We start from the raw sequence: 21959 nt of genomic DNA, 5'->3' as shown, positions 1-21959 counted from the left end.
TTCACTACATCTGTGTCTTTGGGGTAAATACCCAGTAGTGCAATTGCTGGGTCACAGGGTAGCTCTATTTTTAATTTTTTGAGGAACCTCCACACTGTTTTCCAAAGTGGCTGTACCAACTTGCATTCCCACCAACAGTGTAAGAGGGTTCCCCTTTCTCCACAACCTCTCCAACAATTTGTTGTTTCTTTCCCTGTCCATTTTTGCCATTCTAACTGGTGTAAGGTGGTATCTCAATCACACTGAGGTCTTTAACCTATTTTGAGTTTATCTTTGTGTATGGTGTTAGAGAATAGTCGAGTTTCATTCTTCTGCATGTGGCTGTCCAAGTTTCCCAGCACCATTTATTGAAGAGGCTGTCTTTTTTCCATTGCATATTTTTTCCTGCTTTGTTGAAGATTATTTGACCATAGAGTTGAGGGTCCATATCTGGGTTCTCTACTCTGTTCCATTGGTCTATATGTCTGTTTTTGTGCCAGTACCATGCTGTCTTGGTGATCACTGCTTTGTAATATAGCTTGAAATCAGGCAACGTGATGCCTCCAGCTTTGTTTTTCTTTTTCAACATTTCCTTGGCGATTCGGGGTCTTTTCTGATTCCATACAAATTTTAGGATTGTTTGTCCCAGCACTTTGAAAAATGTCATTGGAATTTTGATCGGGATGGTGTTGAAGGTCTAGATTGCTCTGGGTAGCATAGACATTTTAACAATGTTTATTCTTCCAATCCACGAGCATGGAATGTTTTTCCATCTTTTTGTGTCTTCTTCAATTTCTTTCATGAGTGTTCTGTAGTTCCTAGAGTATAGATCCTTTACCTCTTTGGTTAGGTTTATCCCGAGGTATCTTATGGTTTTTGGTGCTATTGTAAATGGAGTCGTTTCTCTAATTTCTCTTTCTACAGTTGCATTGTTAGCGTATAAGAAAGCAACTGATTTCTGTGCATTGATATTGTATCCTGCCACATTACTGAATTGCTGTATGAGTTCTATTAATTTGGGGGTGGAGTCTTTTGGATTTTCCACATAAAGTATATCATCTGCGAAGAGAGAGAGTTTGACTTCTTTTTTGCCAATTTGAATACCTTTTATTTCTTTTTGTTGTCTGATTGCTGTTGCTAGGACTTCTAGTACTATGTTGAACAACAGGGGCGAGAGTGGGCATCCTTGACGTGTGAGATGGACTCTTCTTCCTTTTTCAATACTGACCTTGTCTGATTTTACTGTCAAGGTATCACAAGGTAAATAACAGAATTTAGGGAGCTTTCTTCCTAATCTCTGGAACAGGAAAAGATAGCTTCTCTTTTATTTGAAGCTTCAGTAAAACAGGGAATTGTCCTTTATTTTTATAAATCTATTCAAATTAACCTACTATATTGTTTTTTAAAACTTATATTGTTTATAGTTCTGTTCCCTTTTCACCCTCATTAATTTTTCCTTGATTAATCGTGCTTGTCTATTTTATTCTTTTAAAGAGTGGTTTTTGATTGTCTTTGCTTTCTAGTGTATATGTGCATGCTCTTAGCTTTATTATTTCCTCTTTTATTAACTTCTATATATTATTAGTCTGCCATTCTTTTCCTAATTTTTTGAATAGGACACACAGATCAATAATTTTCTCTTCTCATATACACACCTAAGGCCATTTTTTTTTTCCCTCCATATAAGTCTTCAGTGACAATCTAGAGATTTTGATATGTAGCCTCCACTGTAGTTCAGTTTAAAATATTTTCTAATTCACAGTTTAATTTCTTTTTGGACTTAATTTATTTGAGGTGCAGTTTTTAGTTTCTTAATGCATTTTTCTTTTATCTTTTTGTTTTAATTTATTTCATCATATTCACAGGATGTTTCAAAGCATGGACATGTGTTGAGACTTAATGATCTAACTGGTCAATTTCTGTAAATGTTCCACGTGCTTTTAAAAATCACACGTATTTTTAATTTTTTTCAAAGTTTTTTATATATATCCATTCAATCAGGATTAATTATATCATGTACTTCTTCTCTATTCCAATGTTTTTTCTGCTTAACTCATCAATTTATGAGAACTCATTAAAATTTCCTACTACGATTATGGTTTTATCAGTAGTTCCTTATAATTCTGTCCAATTTTGCTTCATGTATCTGGAGGCTATGAAGTTCATATAAATTCAGAATTACTGCTCTAATAAGTCATTTCTGCTTTAAAGTTTATGTGACTGACATACATATAGTTAGCTTAGCAGTCTGTCTTTCTTCCTAGCTACCCACGTATTTATTTACTTACTTAGGATCTTCCTGTACATGATGTATTAGGGTTACCTCTTGTAAACATCATATGGCTGGATTTTATTTCTTCAGTCTAACCCAAGAGCTTCCGATTTTAACTGCAAGTTTACATGGTTTGTATTTATTATCGTTCCTGACTTATTTGATTTCATTTCTAACATCTTACTTTCAGCTTCCTGTTTAAGTCACCTTTGTTTTGCTTTTCTCTTTTTAAGTTTGTTTGTTTATTTAAACAATCTCTACACCCAATATGGGGCTCAAACTCACAACCCCAAGATCAAGAGTCAGCATGTTCTTCCAACTGAGCCAGCTAGGCACCCTGCTTTGCTTCTCCTTTGAACCTTTGGAGGGAGTTTAAAGAGTTGTGTCTCACCTTCATCACTAATCCCCTTTCTCTACTGTCTTACAATATACATTCTGAACGTAATCATTCCCAAAGTTCTGTTCCTCACCCCACACACAGACTGATTTCTAGGCAATTATCAACACCCATTTGAGTGTCATTTAAATATATAAGTTGGTCAAAGAAATTGAAGCACAATTTATGGATGTGAGGAACTCAAGGAGCCAACAAACAACAAGGAGTTAACATGACAAGGAGCCAGGGCAGATCCAAGAACAGTTCTGTATCCTTCAACACTGTACCCACACAGTTGCTGATAGCTTATTATATTAATTATGGAAAGAGTCCAAGACACTGAACAAAGGATTTAATAAGGATGGCACATAGTGTCATGGAAAGGCCTTCCAGAACACAGAAGCACTGTTCCTTCTTAGAGGAAAACACATCTTTATTTCCCACAGTGGTATCATATAATCAGTTGAGGAGACACAATACAATGTGCAGATATAATCCAAGCTGGAATTCCTATATACTGTGCCTGAAAGACAGGAGGTAGAGACAGCAAAAGCCTAATTATGGGCCTTCTAGGTTCCTGACTTCTATAAAGCCTCAAAAGAGAGACCCCCTCCTAATGTTTAATCAGTAAAATAAGTGCATCTGTCAGTCTGAGAAGTTATGCTGAAGCCTTAATGAATGCTTGTAAATCAACATAAGCCCCCAAGTGAACAAATAGCATAATATGGCATTTATTTTTCTCATAAAGAATGTCATCATGTCTTTAATCTCCTTAGGGGTTAAAAAAAAAAAAAAAAGGTAAGGGGATTAGATGATTTACAGCTTTGTTTCATCCCTTACTACCACCCAAAATGCAGCCATCCAAAGAGAGATCTGTCCCCAGCATTCCAATCACACTGAACTCTGGCTGAGTAACACTCCAAGTAAATGTAGGCCAGGTACTTCATCACCTGTATGTCCCTGCTACCTGCCAACTAATACTGTCTCAGTTATGAAAGAATCCCATGTAGAAAGTCTGTTTTAATACTGCTTTGCTCTCAGAAAAATTTATACCTCAATGATAAAATCCTAGGAAACATCCTTCACCACATTATCAAAATGTGTTGAGTCCTTTAGAAATATTTGAAGTGACTGCATGCTCAATATTACTGTGAAATTTTTAAAAATGAATTGAAATGTTTTTGCCCAAAATTATTCCACTCATGGCATAAGTAACAGAACAGATGCTGACATTTTACATGTAGATGGTTCCTCAGTGAAGCAGCACTTAATTAAAAATGGGGATTTGAGAGATTTCAGAAAATTTCATTTTCACCCTAAAAATACCAAGTATTTATTTTCTTTTTTATGAGCAAGCTAGCATGCTAGTCTAGTACTGCTCTGTTTCATTATTACTAAATGCTACAGAGCCATTTAAAAATTTTATTAATGTGGAAATTCTCACAAACAAAATCATATCATCTTTCTCCAAACACACATGATTTTAGCAGAGAAATCTAAAGTATAGAACTTTGCAAATATGCAAAGGATTTTAGCTATGAAATATCCTGGTAATTGGTAAAACAGGCCCTTAGAGACCACATGGTGATTTCACATGGCTGCAATTTTATATAGTCTTGGTAGAATGTTGAAGAAACATAGCTGGCACTTTGCAGATGAATTTCCCTTTCAATTTGAAAACTAAACAAAAGGCACAAACCCAAAGGCTCGACTGAAACACCTTCATTCTGGGACCAGAAAAATCAGGCCTGGATTTTGATGATCAAAAGTGGAGAAGTAGCTGGTTGGCGTTCTGTTGACCACCATTACAGCCTGGCTCTCCTCTTCTTCCTCATCTGCTTTCCAGACATTGTTCATTTTAAAGATTTTAGAAGGTGAGCAACCAATCCCCTGGTAGTCTATCACTGTTATTTTTCTTATAATTTCATGACTTCAAAGTAGGTCAAAGCCTAGTGAAAATGCCAAAAGTGTGCACAATGGCAGAGAATGCTCACAAACCTTGTTCCTGCAAGAACAGTTTTGGTGGCAGGTAACAGTGAATGTAATTCACATGCACAGCTATAATTAAAAGCATAAGTGGTATGATGTAACGTATGGGGATTAACATAACAATAAAAAAAATTAAAAAAAAAGCATAAGTGGTAAAAAGATTTTTATAACATTTGGAGGCAGAACTCTGATAAATACACTAAATGAAAGAGATTTTGAAACTGAATCTTACATACTTTTTATTCTTAAAAAAGGTTAAAATTTAATTTGTTTTTTAAATTTTAAAATTTTTTTTTTCTTTAAATTTTATTATGTTATGTTAGTCACCATACATCATTAGTTTTTGATGTGGTGATCCACGATCCATTGTTTTCATATAACACCCAGTGCTCCATGCAATTTCTGTTTTTAACTAAATAACACAGTAGCCTGAAACTTAAAGCTTATTCAGTTATTGATTCAAGTATTTGTTGAATGTTCTCTCCTGCTATGCACCATTCTAGAAGTCAAGAATCTGCTGTGACCACAACTGACAACCCCTCACTCCTAAAGCTTATATTCCAGTGGGGTAATACCAAAGAGCCTCCTTCAAATAAACTAAATATGTTTGATACAATATCTTACTGAGTCTTATCTTAAAATGTATCACTGACCTGACAGACACCTGGAAAGGAAAGAGCACCAAAGCTGGCTTGTACCCTTTGGAGTTCTGTAAACCTTTGGAATTCTTAAAGTTTTTCTGATAATGAAAAAATCTTAGGTATGCTAAAGTTGAATTAATGATTGATATTTTTCTCATTGATATTGATTGATAATGATTGATGGCTTTTTTTTTATCTTGATTAAGAAAATCTTCCCTAACTCAAGGTCTTAGACATGTTTTTAGAAAATGTTTTCTTCTAAAAGTTTTAAAATCTTTTCACATTTCAGTATTCTATCCGTGAGCATGGTGTGAGGTAGGGATTCTATTTAGTTTTTCTCCGTATGGCTAAATACTTGTCCACAGGCATTTGTTGAACAATATATTCTTTCCTTGTCAGATCTGGAATGCCAAGTCTTTCATATATCACAATTCCATGCCTGTGTGGATTCAGTATGTATTTTATATTCCATTCCATTAGTCTTAGTTGTCTATCCCTGTGATTAAAGCTTTCTTTAAAAAACTGTAACACTTATCTACTGCTTGTGGCTATCAGGATAAATGTCTTCTGTCTTCTTGGTAAACTCTTAAGTCAGACTCGGCTATGACTTACTCATCTTTTTATTTCTTATAGCATAAATATCAATATTTCTAGATTGTAAATTATTTGCTAAAAAAGAGATGAGGTCAATAGCAATACTGCTTCCTAGCTATAAAGTCATAAATATTTCCCTCCAAAATCATTACCTGAACAGAACAAAATTTATGTATGTATTAGCTATATTTTATTATTTTCTGTATTCTTGATGCTCTGCCATCTAGGGTTTTCCTGACCAGGAAGAGACTGCCCCTCCCAGGGTTAGTTAACTCCTAGAGATAGCAAACAGTTCATGTGTCTTTCATACGTAAACCCACCAATCCAACACTCATACTTCCCAACTACCTCCTTTATCTAGCTGCTACACATCAAAGCCTAAGCACCCCACGATCAGGAACCAGGCAATCAGTCAATGTTCCAAAATCAGCTGAATTTATTCAAACTAGCCAATCCTAAATGTGCTTCGCCAGCCTTGCTTTGAAAAGACAATAAAGGCTGTTGCCCATGTTTCCTTCTCTCTCCCCTCTCCTGATCAATCCTGATGCTTCCCCATGTGTCTCCCCCACGTTGCCCCAGCATGGCATACCATGGCCCTGTTTCTACGGACCTATGAGTATAAACTTGTTCCTTCACAACAATCATTTCCATGTCTTCATGTCTTGCCATACTTGATTAAAACAAATCCCCATTTTGAAATGAAGAAAAATAAATTTAGCTGTTATTTTCAGGAAACATGTAATAATGTAAACAAGAAAACAAATATAAAACTATTAGCTTGCCAGTGATGAAGGAATTCAAGATTTTAGAAGCAGTTTATTATCCTAAATATTTGATAACTGGTAGGATTATTCAATGAGAAAGAAGGAAACACTCAAATTGTTTGATCATTCTCTTTGCATGTCCTAAAGATCAGGCTAACATGAGTTTTATTTTGTACATTTATGAAGAAATTGTTCTCTTAAGAACAGAAAGTTAAATTCAGAACTGTGATAATCCTTAAACCTTATCATATTACAGTTTGTCCTTTTCACAGATGACAAGATGAACTATTGAACTGAGTGTACTGAGTCTCTATATTAGTATTTCAAAGAAGAACAAAGTATTTGGAGGAGTTAATCACAACATAGAGTGCATTATATAAAATTACCTCACACAAGTTTATTAAATTGACCTGTCCCATGCATACTCTGAAATGGGATCAAAACTAATCTTTCCAAAGGACAGACAAAAGAAGTAGGTACCCAATTTTCTTTCTTTTCAATAAAAATAATTAAAACTAGTTCTTGTTTAAGTAAATTCAACTTACTGAAAATTCACTATTGCCTTTGACAGTATTACGATGATGATTTCCCTTGGATAATCTGTACACTGGACCCAAAGAAGCCATTTATTTCATAAATATATAAATAATTCTCAAATGGTTTAAAGGGGGTTGCAGTTGTAATTTGAACAGCAATGCAGTAGAAAGGAGTAGACATAGCGCTGCACTGGAGTCAAAACACTCTGGAAGTCAGTTCCAACTCTGGCAATTACTTTCTAGACAGACAATATGATTTCTCTGTGTCCCGGTTTCTCCATTTCTAAAGCAACATTTATAAGACTTGGACTGCTTACCATCCAGAATCAGAGAGGATGACTCAAAATTCTTTGTAAACTGTTAAATCCCTTACAAATTTATAGTATTATTATTTAAAATTATTACATATATCTATATATCATTATATGTAAAAAATTTTAACTGTTTTAAAAGAATCAAAAATTTGAGAAGCACAAATTGCTATCCAATAATTTATAAAACTAAGCACATGATTTTGCCAATCACTTTCTCACTGACTCTGCAAAGCTTCTACCATTGGCAGCTTTGAATACATAAACCAAAGATGTCCACTGTCTTTTAAGGACAGCACTGCAATATTATAAGGCAATGCATTATTCACTTACGGCTAAATGGCTTGTTTTTCTTTGTTCATGAATCTATTCTATTATTAAAATACCACACATTAAATACACATTAAGATCATACTTCTTGGTCTTATCTATCTCACAGATAAACGATTTTATTCAACACCATTTTTCTATGTAAATTTTATGAAGTTTTGATGTTACTCCATTAGTAATTTCCAGGAACATTAGAGACTAGTTAAATTTTATAAAATAATTAATGAAAACCAAAGTTTGTCTGGTTAAAAAAAAACTAAGGCAAAATTTTAGACTTTACTTATAATTTTAAAATGATTTTTAGCATTTTAATAGCACTTTTTACTCAACTTGTGCTTTCTAGCTTGTTGTTTTCCTAAAAGGTATCTGCACATAAGCATGAATATGGTAGGCCAGGAAGGACTTGTGTGTGTGTGTGTGCGTGCGCGCACACGCACGCATGTGTATAGCTAAAACTGCAGAGCGCTTCCACATGCACTGTTCTGTGCACCTGGCTTATGTGTTTATATATTTATTCCTCCAACAATCTTATAATAGGGACAATTACTCTCTACATTTTACAAAATTGACAGAGAGATTAACTTGCTCAAGGCCACCCAACAATTAGTTGGCAAAGCCTGGATGCAGATCCAGAAAGTTTGCCTCTGTAGTCCATTCATAAATCTTAGAAATACATTACTCAGGGGAGAAAAGTAGCAAAAAGCACAGAATATGATATCATTTTTTAGAAGTCTAAAATCTAAATGACATGATACATGGTTTCAGGATGCAGATATATGTGGTTACACTATAAAGAAATCAAGGGAATTATTATTGAATAAATTGGGGCACCTAGGGCAACTGGATGAGGAAAGAAGGGAGGGGCACCTAGGGCAACTGGATGAGGAAAGAAGGGAAGGGACTTGAGAAGGGCCTACAGAGAACTTCACTGGTGTGGGAGCCATTCTATTTCTTAGGTTGGGTAGCAGGCTCACACGTGATCATTTTATTACTATGGCCCATAACTTACATATAGGTCACAACTTACCTTGTATGTGTCAAACATTTTATTGTAAAAATTAAAGAAAATATTAATCAATAAGCTATTCAGACTCTTTGACTTATTCTGGATTTGTGATACATGTGAGTTGGATAAATCACTCTTCTGTTTCCAGAGTCAAGCAAATTTGGTCAGGGATGGCAAAGGCTTGGCATGAGTATCATCACTCGCTCCCATGGTGGACAGTGGTCATCAGCATGGCCTGCTTCCTTCTGTGTCTGACCACTGTTTTAGGATCTTTTCCACACTGGACTCGGAGAATTCATGACTGATTATGTACAGGTGGTTGGGGCTGCCACATCAATTTGGCTGGAGGTAGCACCCCATCATCATTGTGCTAAAGGATTCCTAGAATTCTTGTAACTGGGAAACTCTGGGGTTCCCAACTGGTCACACTGGTGCCTCTTTTTCAAAGATGCAGTTACCTGTTAAGTTTGAAGCATCGGTGGGACTCAGTTGTAACCAATGGCGGGCATCGGAGTCAGTCACACCATCTGCGGGAGTATTCAGTTCTGGGTCTTCCTCACAGGTTGGCCATGGGCTCATGGACAGCTCTGCCTCACTGTTATAGCCCAGAGCTGTGTCACTGCTGACACCTTCACCTGGCACAATGGAAGAACCGAAGTCTGAGATAACAAATAGCTGCAAATCAGAATGTTCCCAATCACCAACATGCAAGTAACTAAACAGCTGATACAGCAGGAATAGTTCAGGGGATGGGGGCTCAAAAGCTGACATTGTGGGGATCTTGGTCACAAACAAAGCTCCTAGGTGCAGGGCATTAATGGTCATTATGAGCTCCCCTATGTATCACCAAGTGACAATCTTTTCAAGGGAGTCTTCAATTCAGTTATCCCATATCCCCAAAAGATTACATCAAGTCGTTCAGCTTTCTACCCCAACCTACTCAAAGGGCACAGGTGGAAGAAGATGATGGGAATTCCTTTCACCACAAACGCAAGTTTATTCTACCAGCTACAAGAGCCTAAGGATGCTTTTTACCTTGAGTTCGATGTTTAGACCTAAACCCAGTGTGAATCACCCAGGCTCACTGGGGGATGAGATGTCCAACTGCAAAAGATTTTCTCCAAAAGAAATTCTCCCCTTTAAACACTAAAAAGTTCTAATTTGTCATAATACAATGATGCTTTCAAAGGCTATTAAGCCTTATACAGTTATTTAGTCTGACACAAAACAGACCTAGACAGTCTGCTCCTCCAAGTCTTCTGTCTACTTCCTAACAGTTTTATGTGTCTACCCTTCCTGTCTGCTCTTTGCATTCACCGTTGACAGTCCCTCAGCCTTGCTGCTTCTAATCTGCTGTTCTCTCTTCACGTGCCAAGAGCTGCAAGTTGTCCCAGCCACCAGATAAACTGAAAGTTGCCCCAGTAACCAACGTGTCAGGTCCCTACCTTCATCTGCCACAGAATTCCAAGCCAACAGGGTCTGAAGGTAGAGCCTAAGAAGAGCTCCTCTGCCTCTACCAAAAGCACCCTAGATCTGCAGGAGTTGTTTACTACGCTTCTGAGAAGGGGACAGCCAGGCAGCTGACTTCGGGAAGCAGATTATTAGGGCCATAGTCTACATACAGTATATAATATGTCTAAGGATTTGAATCAAATTTCATTTTTTAAATACTTATACCATTGACTTCAATGTACTTCTGAAGCATTTTGCTCCTAGCCTGTGGGAACTTTCTGGGGAAGATCACTTTTCCTTCAGGGTCTGTTTGCTCACCCAGCCATTGGCCTTGCTTGTGCCTCTCAGCTGGAGAAAGGCCCAGGGTGGAATGACAGGCCTCTATGGCACACATAATGGACTGGATCTGTTTTACTGCACATGTGTACCGTCCATCAATCCTGGGATTCCAGGAATAAAAATGTCCCACTTCACAACCATGTCTCCTCAAAGGATAAGATATCATACAAGTCAGAAAGTAGAAGAAAACAAAATAGATGACTCTGAAGTTGGATGAACAGAGACTGCATTTCCTGGAACTTACTCTTCTGTGTTTCCTTACATTTTCCTTGTGTCTGCTGCAAATCATCTTTTAAATCCAATTCAGCAGGGCTGCTGCTTCTTCGAACTAAGATCTTCAGACAAAAAGAAATAATACATTTGTGACAGGAAAGTTCTAATTTTTATAAGACTGTTAAGTTTCTAGTTCGCATTTCTAAAGAAAAAGAAACAATAATAATAGCAACAAAAAATTGAATGATGTTTTCCATTTGAAGGATATGTGTTCACAAATTACTATAATTGAATTACAAATTACTCAAGATCTGAAATTTTTGGCTTCTCCTTTGTCAAGTGACATCCAATTAAACTGATCTACTGAGAAGGGACGCCAGTTTCTATGGAAATAATTTATTTTAAAGTTTTATTTGTACCTCTGCTTGAGCACACATACATAGTGAAACCAATTCTGCAGAAGGCCTGAGCTGCCCAGGAATGGTGAGGATGCTGGCAGGGAAGGTGTAAACTCTATCCAGACATCTAAAGGTCGCTCAGTGCCTCCTTGTTAAATATGCAACAGACTTTTCTGAGCACCACTCCACACTAAACCTTGTGCTAAATAGAGAGGACTAAAACATTTGGAGGCAATCTGTATGCTCTAAAATTTATAACTTGCTTGGAGAGACAAAACATACACATTACACAAAATGATTACAGGGTACATAAGCAAAATATGCAAGTAAACTCTCTCTAAAAGGTATGCAGAATAAAGTGTTACCTTAATTGGCTCACAGTTACAGGAGAGCTGTTCAAGAAGGCAACAGACATGAAGTGGTAGAGAGAAGGCAGGAGGGGATTCAAGGCAGGAAGCACTGAGTAGTAATCAGCAAGTTCTATGTGCAGGAAAAGAAGCTGATTATATAGCAGGCCATGCAAGGCAGTCAGGTGAAGAAGGAAAATGTTAAGAAGAAAATGCAGACCACCTTCTAAAAGAGGTAGCTGCCAACTGGCCTTCAACATCAGGCTTACAAATTTCAACCCAATATTGACAAAACGAGCAACTGTATGTTCCAGACAATAGTTTACTGTGATTAAAAATATAACTAGAAAGATAAGTCTAGTACTTATTTGTGGGATAGATTAAAATTAAGAAGAAAATTGCTATGGAACTGTTATAGTGATTAAGGAATGAGAGGATAAGGCTTTTGACAGTGGAAAAGGAGAAGAAAAGACAAATAAGAAAATGCTGTAGAATGACAGACAAGAGCTTATATGAGAGCTGTACATGAGAGTGGAGGAAAATTAAATCACAAAAGGATATGAATCTAGGGACCATGAGAACAATGGTAACGAAGGAAGGAAGGAAGGATAGGAAGAAGGAAAGAAGGAAGCATAAGAACAAAGGAACTTGAGAAGATTTCTGATATTTTAATTTTCATCTTTGGGCTAAATATCCAAAGCAAATGTATTGTAAGTGGGCACCATAACTCCAGGACTAATGAGATAGAGGAGAAAGTCAGGAATGAAGATGTAATATTTAAGGTCCTCCATGGCAAAGAGCATAACAAACCTGGGGTCCAATGAGCAAACTAAAGGGAAGACTACTAAACAAGCAAACAAATGAAAAGGAGGAGCTGAGATGTATAATTAAAAGACAGAATAATTATGAAGCTAAAACACAGAAGTAGGTCATGGATTAATTATTCAGAAGACTAACACCACATGAAAAAATATTACCCAGCCTTAAAGAAGGATGATATATACCTAACATGATAATAGAAATATACCCAGGATCTTTCCTTAACTAAAAAGCAGAATGCGGGCACTTCTGCTTCTGACTACATGAGAGATGCAATTTCCTCCAGCTACAGAACTAGATTTTACATCAAAATTTTAGGCTCACAGGAAGTAGAATAAACCTCCCAGTGATCCACAATTCCCCTGCCCCGCCCCCCAAAGTGAGCAGAAACCAGAGCAGTGAAACGGGGCTGCCATAAGGGTAAATCTAATATTACCACTGCCAATGGCAAAAGGACCAAGAGTCCAGGATTAAAGAAGCACTCCTTGGTTCCTGGAAGAAACAAATGCACACATTCTGGGGAAACTCCATCACTTCAGACATCCAGGTTTTCTGTAGATTAAGACCCATCAGCTAGGAACTCAAAATCAAAGATCACCCAACACCCAAGGAAATAAATCATCATGTACAAGAGTCTCAGAAACAGTAAATATCAGACTTAGACCCCATCCCCACTCCTAAGGATTTCAGATAATCAGAAAAAGAATTTAGAATTGTAATTTGTGGCTATTTTAAAGGAATATAAGATGGGAATCACAAAAGTGAGCAACAAGAGATTATTAGAAATTACAAGAAATGCTTGAAAAGAATTAACCAGAAGCAAAAGTCATAATTGTTGAACTAAAAAACTCAGTGGAAGTATTAAATAGCCAACTCCATATTCAGTAAAGATAGAACTGTCGAAGTGAATGAAAGACAGATCTGATGAATTACCCAGAATGTAGAAGACGGCCAAGAAGAGTGGAAAATATGAAAGGGGATAAGAACATGGAAGATAAAAATGAGAAAGTCTAAATGTATTTCTACTAAAAATTCCAGAAAAAAAAGAGCTGAAAGAACAAAAAAGAGGCAATATTTGAAGAAATTATTATCAAGAACTTTCCAAAAACAATGGAAGAGCAAGCATTTACAGATGCATGGCATATAGCATATACAAAAAGGACAAATGTATAAACCAAAAGAAAATGCACCTAAATATAATGCAGGAAGACCGAAGGACAAGGACAAAGAACAGCAAAAAACAACAACTAGACAGAATGGACAGAAGAACTCTCAATAGCAACAATGAAAGACAAAAGATAGTAGAAAATTAGCTTTCAATAGAAAGTGGGAGGAAGGGAGAAAGAAATAGGGGAACTATAGTAATTAAGATATTATACTACTGTCTGGAGAGACAAAGTAACCGATGAGTCAAGATAAGTATATATGAGAGAAAGGTTCATTTCAGATCAATGAAGGAAAAATGAATTCAATAAATGGGACCCAGGACAAGTGGTGATCCATGTGGGAAAAAATAAAATAAAATTAGATCCTACCTCACTCCATAAACAGAATCAATTCCAGATGGATGAAAGACCTAAATGTGTAGAGCAAAACTGAAACACTTATATTCTTATGCTTGTAGAGTTAGCATTTTAAGATTTTCATAAAACCTAACCATAAAAATGATTAACAAAAATACCCAAATTAAGAACTTCTGTTCATCAACAGACACCCTTGAGAGAGTGAAAATATAAGCCACGTGCTGGAAAAAGATATTTGCCAGATATATAACCAAAATAGGATCAGTCTTCAGACTGTATAAAGAATTAGTACAAATAAAAGAGAAAAAGACAAATAAAAAATTAATAGGAAAATGGCAAAGACATCACATGAAACACACATGGTCAATCAACATGTGGAAAGATTTTAAACTTTATTAGTCTGAGAAATGCAAAATGAAATGAAATCCCATTTTCACCCATCTGACTCATCAAAATTTTTAAATCTGACAATAGCAAGTATTGATGTGGATGAATGGGAACTCTTAACACATTGCTGACAGAAATATAAGTGGTGTAATCACTTCGAAAAACACACATTCTCTCGTTAAGAACATTCTTCTACTTTATGTCTCATTAATTCCACTCCTAGTCACCATAAAGAAAATCTTAAACATGTAGATCTTGAAACATATACAAGAATGTACATAACTGCATTTTTCATTAAAAAAAAAGTTGCAACAACCTAAATGTCCATCAACAAGAGTATGGAAAAATAAATTGTGGCTTATTCACAGTGGATTGTCATACAGCAGAGAAAAGAGGCTATATGCCACAATGTTGATAAATCTTAAAAATACATAACTGAGTAAACAAAGCAATAATATCCTTTAATGAAGTTTAAAAATAAGGAAAACTAAAGGATATAGTGTTTGGAAATACATACATATAGAGCAAAACTACAGAGCAAAGCAAGACATGATAAACACAAAGCCAACATATTGCTATTCTCTAAGGGGACAAGGAAAGAACCTATAGGTCAAAGCAACAGCACCGGAAAAATTCTAGTTCTGAAACTGGGCAGTGGGTATGTAGGTGTTTATTTGATTGTTGAAATATACATACACATATATACAGAATATACATACATAAACTGGTATATGCCCTTTTAAAAAATAAATACAGAAAAACTTAACACTGGTTATCTTCTAGGCAGGGAGGACTAGGGAGTGGCCTTCTCTGTTTATTTTGCACCGTTCTGTGATGTTTGAGTTTTCCATTAATATATACTACATGGTTTTTAAAAATGACTAAGCAGGAGTTACCTCCACACATGAGATATGGGTTACTTTTTAATGTTCTTCTTTATACTTTATATTTGGTCTAAAAAAAAACCCAATAAATTCTATTTTACATTTTCTAAAAAAGAAATCATAACTGATCTTTGCAAAAACTCACTTATCTAGCAACTCACGTCAGGTGGAGCATACCACCTAAAGCAGTTATCAGGAACAGAGAATCTGAATATGTTTGACAGGGAAGGATACCTGCTTAAAAATACTGAGTGCTATGTACAGACCAGAAGGTAAATTGCATTTTCATGCTATTTTTTTTCTATTTTTGTAATGTGACTATTATTTTACACAGAAAGCAAGCAAGCCTTTAAGAGATCTCAATAACCAATCACCAATCGCCAATAACCCATCTAAAGGGAGAAATGTTTTAAAAGAAAGTATCGCTGCTACTAATAAATTTACTTTGCCAATAATTTATATGCTTATTTTTAATAACAAACTGATACAGTTCAAAAATATCTTACTGTTATTCCTTCATGTTCTTTCTTCACATGTCCTTTATTTTCTTGAACAGGCTTGGACTCTGAAGAACTCAAAGTCTGTACATTTTCTACCTTTTGACCTAGAGATTTGGGGGAAAAATTTACAAAATAAAATTTCAGATGATAAAATTAGAACACGATTTTTATATATAAGTAATTAATCAAATTTAGATATTCTAGGATATGTAAAAACAGGAGTTATGGATCTGGCAAACTGGTAGCCTATGGGTCAAGTCTACTCTATAGAATCTTTGACCCACAGACAGCTTTTAAGAGAGTGGATTGAATGCTATTCACTGTAGCCAACAGGTCCACTTAGCACATTAAGTTGGCACAAGGGAGGGCAACAAGAGCTCTCCTGGGGGCCTTCAGAAAGGGATCTCAGAGGAAAGTTACCTGAGTTGGGCAGGTGAACTGACAGGAAAATAGAGCGGTACGGTGGCTCAGTATTACTCAAGAATAAAGATTGGGGAGAGAAAGCAAAAATAACCAGTATCAGTAATAAAAAAGGGAATATCACCACACAACCTATAAAATTTCAAATGATCATAAGAGACCAATAAATTTGAAAAAAAAAATACATCAATGGAACAAACTCCTAGAAAAACACATCTTAATCTAAATCAAAACAGGAAAAGGGAAATCTTAATAGTCTTAAAATGATTTATAAATTTGAATGGTATTTTAAAATCTTCCTAGAAGAAAACTTCAGGCAACTGGTGGATTCTATCAAATATTTCAGGGGGGAAAACAATCACAACAGTCTTACACAAAACCTTTCAGAGAATAGAAAATCTTTCAGATAATACATCTCTCAAGTTATTTCTTAATTGTGTTTTCTTATTTCAAGAAGATTTCTAAGAGGGAACACTTGCCTAGTCTTTTGATGAGGCTATGAGATAACTTGTTGATAAAGAAGCTGGTTTATTTCTTACTTAACCGATGAAACTAGAATTAAATGATAAGCATGCTCACTGGCACCAGACACAACTAAAACATGCGCTTTCCCTGAAAAACACGTCGTTCACTGTTTACAGGTCTAGCCATCTGCCTCTTTGCTTTCCACGCCCTGTTGTTGCTGAAAGGTGTCGGAGACACCGTGTAGATGGATGTTATCACAAATTATTGTCTTCAACCTCAGCAGAGGCCACAAGCTGCTAATAAACTTTCTCACAAGTTTGGCCAGTCGTCCGTGCTCACCATCAACTTTTATGGCTCTCCTCACACAGCCCTTTCCCACATGCCCCTCCCCTGCCTCCCCTAACTTTGCTGCTCTCCCTGACCCTGTGGTATAGCGTTCTCTGCTTCCCACCTATTGCAGCCCCTCCAGACTTCTCTCCAGTCCTCAAACAGGCTGCTCTTAAAAGAGGTGCACCTAACTATATATAATTTACATAAATGTAGTAAAATAAACAGTGAAAATATTTCATTGCCAGAAGTCACATCCTTGCAATCAACTTAGAAAGAAGGTTCCCTTTAGGGTGAGAATAAATGCAGAACGCAATCTGGTGTGCAGCTCCTTCCCACCAGGATCTGCAGTCCTGTTAGGAAGTGCAGCTACTCCGTACCCTGCGTAGAGTCTGAGCACAGCGGCTCCATGACGTCAGGCGTGCTGCTACTCCGCATGATGTGTGGCTGCTCTGCCACCAGGCAGCCAGATACGGCGGCAGGTGCATTTTCTGACTGCTGACATTCTTCCACTTCTGTGGGCATGAACACAAAACATGCAGAGATGTATTTCAAGATTTTTAAAAATAATTTCACCACTTGAACCAACCGATTCTAAAACTGTAGTTTTAGATACTCCCCCCCAAATTATACAGTAAGATAATCTGCATTTACATCGTAAAGTTTTCTACACTTGTTAACAGTAATATTCCACTCCAAGAATACATTTTAAGTTCTGCAAAGCATTTTGTTTTTCCAAGTGAAGAAAAAAAAAGAGAAAAAGCTGCAGAAATGTCACTTGGAATTCTAGGGACAGGCATGCCAAGGAATGAGAGAATGAGGCGATACACGGAATAGGAATTTACATTTGAGGAGAGTAGCAAGTCACACACACACCCCTCTCTAGGAAATGGGAATTTCAACTCTATTATTCCTTTTAACAGATAAATGCACAACTGTCCAAAATAAAATACTGTAATTATTTAATAGCTTATACCACCAAATGCGAAGCTGAATTAATCACTAAAGTACAAAAATGACCCACTGGTATTTTTAGAGAATCAATACATAAATGCCATAAAGTAGAAAACCACAGATGAGTACTGACCACTGGACAATATCAGCTAGCATTATTACAAAATATATTCTCCTAGAGGATGAGTTCTCTATTCTCTATGTGGCTCCAGAGAGGTCCCTCTAAAATTAAGATCTGCCTGCAATACTTCTCTCCTGCCGTGGTCCTCCATCACTGTACAGTCAAGCCCGTGCTCCTCACAGTGAATACAGGGCTACCCCTGACCTCACCCCACAGATGTGACCCCCCACAGGAGCTCTCACTCACTTTAGTCTCCAGCAATCCTAGCCCACCTGCACCGGCTGCTCTCTCCCTCCGGCTGCTCACTCCTCCATGCTAACCTCAGACCTGTTCCTGCCTGCCTCCCTGCCTCCTGTGGGGATGCTCCTCCTACAGGACTTGCCATGTGGTCCTGCATAGGAACCCCACCAATGCAGCCCCCAGCAGACTCCACACTCATGCAGAGAGTCATGAAACTTTATGTCGATATAGCTAGAACATATTTTCCAAAAATTTTAATTAGCTGAAGTTTCACTCCTTCTAAAAAGAGACAGATCAAAATTCAGCTTGTATCATCTTACCTGGCAGTGTTACCCACTTCCTCACCTGAAATGAGGCTCACTGCCCATGTGCCGCCCTCAGTCTAACCTTTTACTCCCAAGACGAGCCAAAGTGCAGGCTCTCCCTAATTAAGAAGCTGTACGTGGAAGATTCTAAATGTAATACACCGGACTTCGACAAAAGGTTGCTGCTTTATTTTTACTATCCAAATAAAAATTCCATTTTAAAGTACACTTACACAAGTTAAGAGACTTCAAAACTATGAAATTTGTGTAATGCTTCACTTATAATTCAGAGTACCGGGCCACGGTCTAAATTTAGACACTCATGGGAAGCTGAACTCAGGGCATGAGCAAACAAAGGCCAAGGTAGCAAGAACACACAGACCCATTAAAGCACGTCTTTTCCAGGCTGTCTTTGCCCTTCTCTTCTCTTGAATAGCCAAGAACTGTTCATTTTCCCGCAGGGAGACACAAGACATGTATACATATCTGTGATCTCCCCACATGTCCCCCAGCACAGACTAGGCCCTTTTCACAGGTCTGCTTCTAGGCTCTTTGGCTTTAGGCAACAGAAGCCAGATGATACCATGGGACCAGCCCCTTCAGGCTGTCTTTATTCATTGTTTATTCTAATTATGCAAGACACTGAAACCTTCTGGGTAGTGTTTATATTTGTTAATGAACCTACTTGTTAATCTAGTATCAGTAGAGGGAGCCCAAGAGCTTCCTAATTCTCTAAAAAATAACTGGCAAGTGCCAATTTTTATGGACAGTGGGAAGAGAGGGTTTTATTCACTTAAAATGATGCCAAAAACTGGTAGATGTTGGTTTCTGGGCTAGGAGCAGAAACAAATAAGAGCAAGGCCAACACTGGCAGCATCTTTTTTAAAGATAAAGAACATCGCCATCTGGTGGGATACAGGACAGCCACAGCACCACGGCTTCCAAATTCGAGTGTCCCCACCGGTCCTCAACACAACAGACGGGCAAAGAGCCTGCCATCACCAGCTGGTGTGCCTTCCCAACAGACTGGCCTAATGCAGCTTTAAGGCTTTGTTTTTGTAAAACTGTTGGTAGGGACTTCTCAGATGGAGCAAGTCCAAGCCCGCAGAAATCACCAGAAGTGGTAAGGATGGGCGCATCCATGATGAGGGTGGGAAGGAAGAGGAGAATCGCAATGGCAAACGTGGGTTAGGGCTGCAGTACCACTGGTGCCCTGAGCGACTCCTACAGGCGACTGGTAAGTGATACCGCGCGGAAAAATAAATTCTTCTCTCACAATTAAAGCTCAATTTCCTGATTTGCAAATGTACATTTCTTGGCTTTTTTCTCACACTTCCTGCTAAGTATATACTCAATATATGTCTTGCATAATGAACAAATGAATACCAAAAACATTTTCTTGGTACTTTTTTCTTTTTTTTTTTTAAACAGTTCTTGAGCTCCCTCTGCTGGCTTTTTATTTGTTAAGAAAGCTCCTTGTTAACACTGCTCCCATTCCACAGCGTCGGCTGGAGCAGCTGCTTTCTCATTAACAAATTAAGACCATTTTAACACTGATATACAAATATCAAGATATAGGATTACCTGATAATCAAAACAGAAATGAACAATCTAAGTTATATAAAAATTACAGTATACATTCTGGTAGATCTAACGAATTCCATTTTGAGTATCACACAATTTGTTTGAATCACTAGCTCAGGCTCACCAAATCATTCACTTTCTCTTAAGCATTGCTAACCCAATAACCCAAATTTTAAAAGTACTAACCTTCTAGCTTCTTGAGAGTGTAAGTTACACACAACACTACTACTAAATCATTGCTTTCTAACACCAGGAAAATGACCAAATTAGAATTACTTCATTTTTTTCCCACTGAGAGAAAAATCCACATGATTAAATTAAATGCACAAAGTCTTTAGAAACTTCTATTCCAGACGTCTGACTACTTTTCAAAGCAATTTCACTTACTCTTTAATCTAAGGCTTCCTTAATCAATCTTATTAAATGAAGTGAGACTCATTCTTCAATTACTAAAATTCTGGGTTCCACTTACCCCTCATACAGGGTTGCAAAGGCAAAATTAATAGTATAATTTCCTTTTAAAGCATGGTACATGATACTGACTTGACCCTATAAAAAACATAAGAGATGTAAGTCAACTCAACATCTTGAGGTTTCTTACGAGGTCCAACTGTGAGCTAGCCCAAACCCAGACAACAAGCACTTCCTGATACTCAGGTACTACCTGCAAGCCTGAGAACCAGAGGCAGAAGCACCTAAACGAGGCTTTCACTTAGGTACCACTGAGTCTCTTTTAGAAAGAGGGAAGATCATTGATCCTCTAATTACAAGTATTACAATGGCCCTAAAACAAAAATAAAATCTATCATCTGCATGGCCTATAAGCACTGATTGAATGATAAATGTGCCAACATAAAAGCAGTTAAAATTGCAAAACAGCTGGAAAGAACTGTTCCCACAAAGGAGAAAGAGGAAAATCGCCAAAACTGCCAGTTCTACCTCCCACATGTTTATGTAGCTATTCATATAAATGGAATACAGGTGGTTATTGCTTTCCCAAAAGTCTGATGCCACCAAATAGAGTCCTAAAGGGACTAGAATAAATATAATAGTGGCTGAAGGTAAGTAATTCTCTATTGTTTATATTATTTAAAGCAATTTTGGCATCCTGTATAGTCATACAGACTAGAAACAAAACAAGATATGTTAACAAATGAAAACAAAATTAGCAATCATTTTTATAGTAAAGAACTTGTGGCCAGAAAGTCAACATTAATAGTATCTGCATACTATGGATAGGTGGATATAAATCTACTTATATCTATACTTAGCAACAGGTGAGCAAGATATGCCAACACACTAGGATTTAAATTGGAACACAAATTTAATACTCTAGTGTGCCAACCAGTGAGAATGTACAATCTAAGACAGGATTGATATGCACTGCTCTTGGCCTAGTCTCTTGAAAGGACAATCGCAAAGGAAAACAGCATCACCTTAACAGTAAGGAACAAACGGCATCAGACTAAGGCAGAGCTCGTTACTGCAGTTGTCAGATGAAGCACAGGGAACAGCAGAATGTTCTCAATGTCACTATACTGCTCAGTCCCTTTACCCTTTGTTCTATAAAACCAGAAATAAGGACGGCAAAGGCAGGAAAATACTGACTCAGCATGTCCTGCTTCGTATCACTCCAAATCAAGGTCTCCCAAAGTCAGCACTATTGATACTTTGGGTCAGATAATTCTTCATGAGGGGGCTGTCCTGTGCAGCCGATGAGGCTGTTTAGCAGCATCCCACCAGACGCCAGCGGCGCTGCCCCAGCTGTGCCATGTCTCTAGACACTGCCAAATGTTCCCTGGGGGGCAAAGTCATGCCCAGTTGAGAACCACTGTTCTAAACCATATTTAACCTCTGTTGGAACTATGTACCTATCTATGGGA

At 37.3% G+C, this 21959-nt stretch overlaps 1 protein-coding gene across 8 annotated transcripts in view; it reads right to left on the bottom strand.

Annotated features, from left to right (window-relative positions):
- RALGAPA2 (Ral GTPase activating protein catalytic subunit alpha 2) overlaps nt 1-21959 on the bottom strand; it is a 334693-nt gene that overhangs the window by 183243 nt on the left and 129491 nt on the right. For 7 of the 8 annotated variants that reach the window (XM_036085370.2, XM_036085371.2, XM_036085373.2 and 4 more), the window contains 4 exons: nt 17253-17387; nt 15667-15764; nt 10834-10924; nt 9257-9433 (listed from right to left, as the gene is read on the bottom strand). In XM_036085370.2, the coding sequence (XP_035941263.1) occupies nt 9257-9433; nt 10834-10924; nt 15667-15764; nt 17253-17387 (501 nt within the window). The remainder of the gene's footprint in view (nt 1-9256; nt 9434-10833; nt 10925-15666; nt 15765-17252; nt 17388-21959) is intronic. The other variant, XM_078056858.1, reaches the window with a different exon arrangement.

The sequence above is a fragment of the Halichoerus grypus genome, chromosome 10, assembly GCF_964656455.1.
Source record: "Halichoerus grypus chromosome 10, mHalGry1.hap1.1, whole genome shotgun sequence".
Classification (NCBI taxonomy): Eukaryota; Metazoa; Chordata; class Mammalia; order Carnivora; family Phocidae; genus Halichoerus; species Halichoerus grypus.
This window is presented reverse-complemented; position numbering and strand designations above follow the sequence as displayed.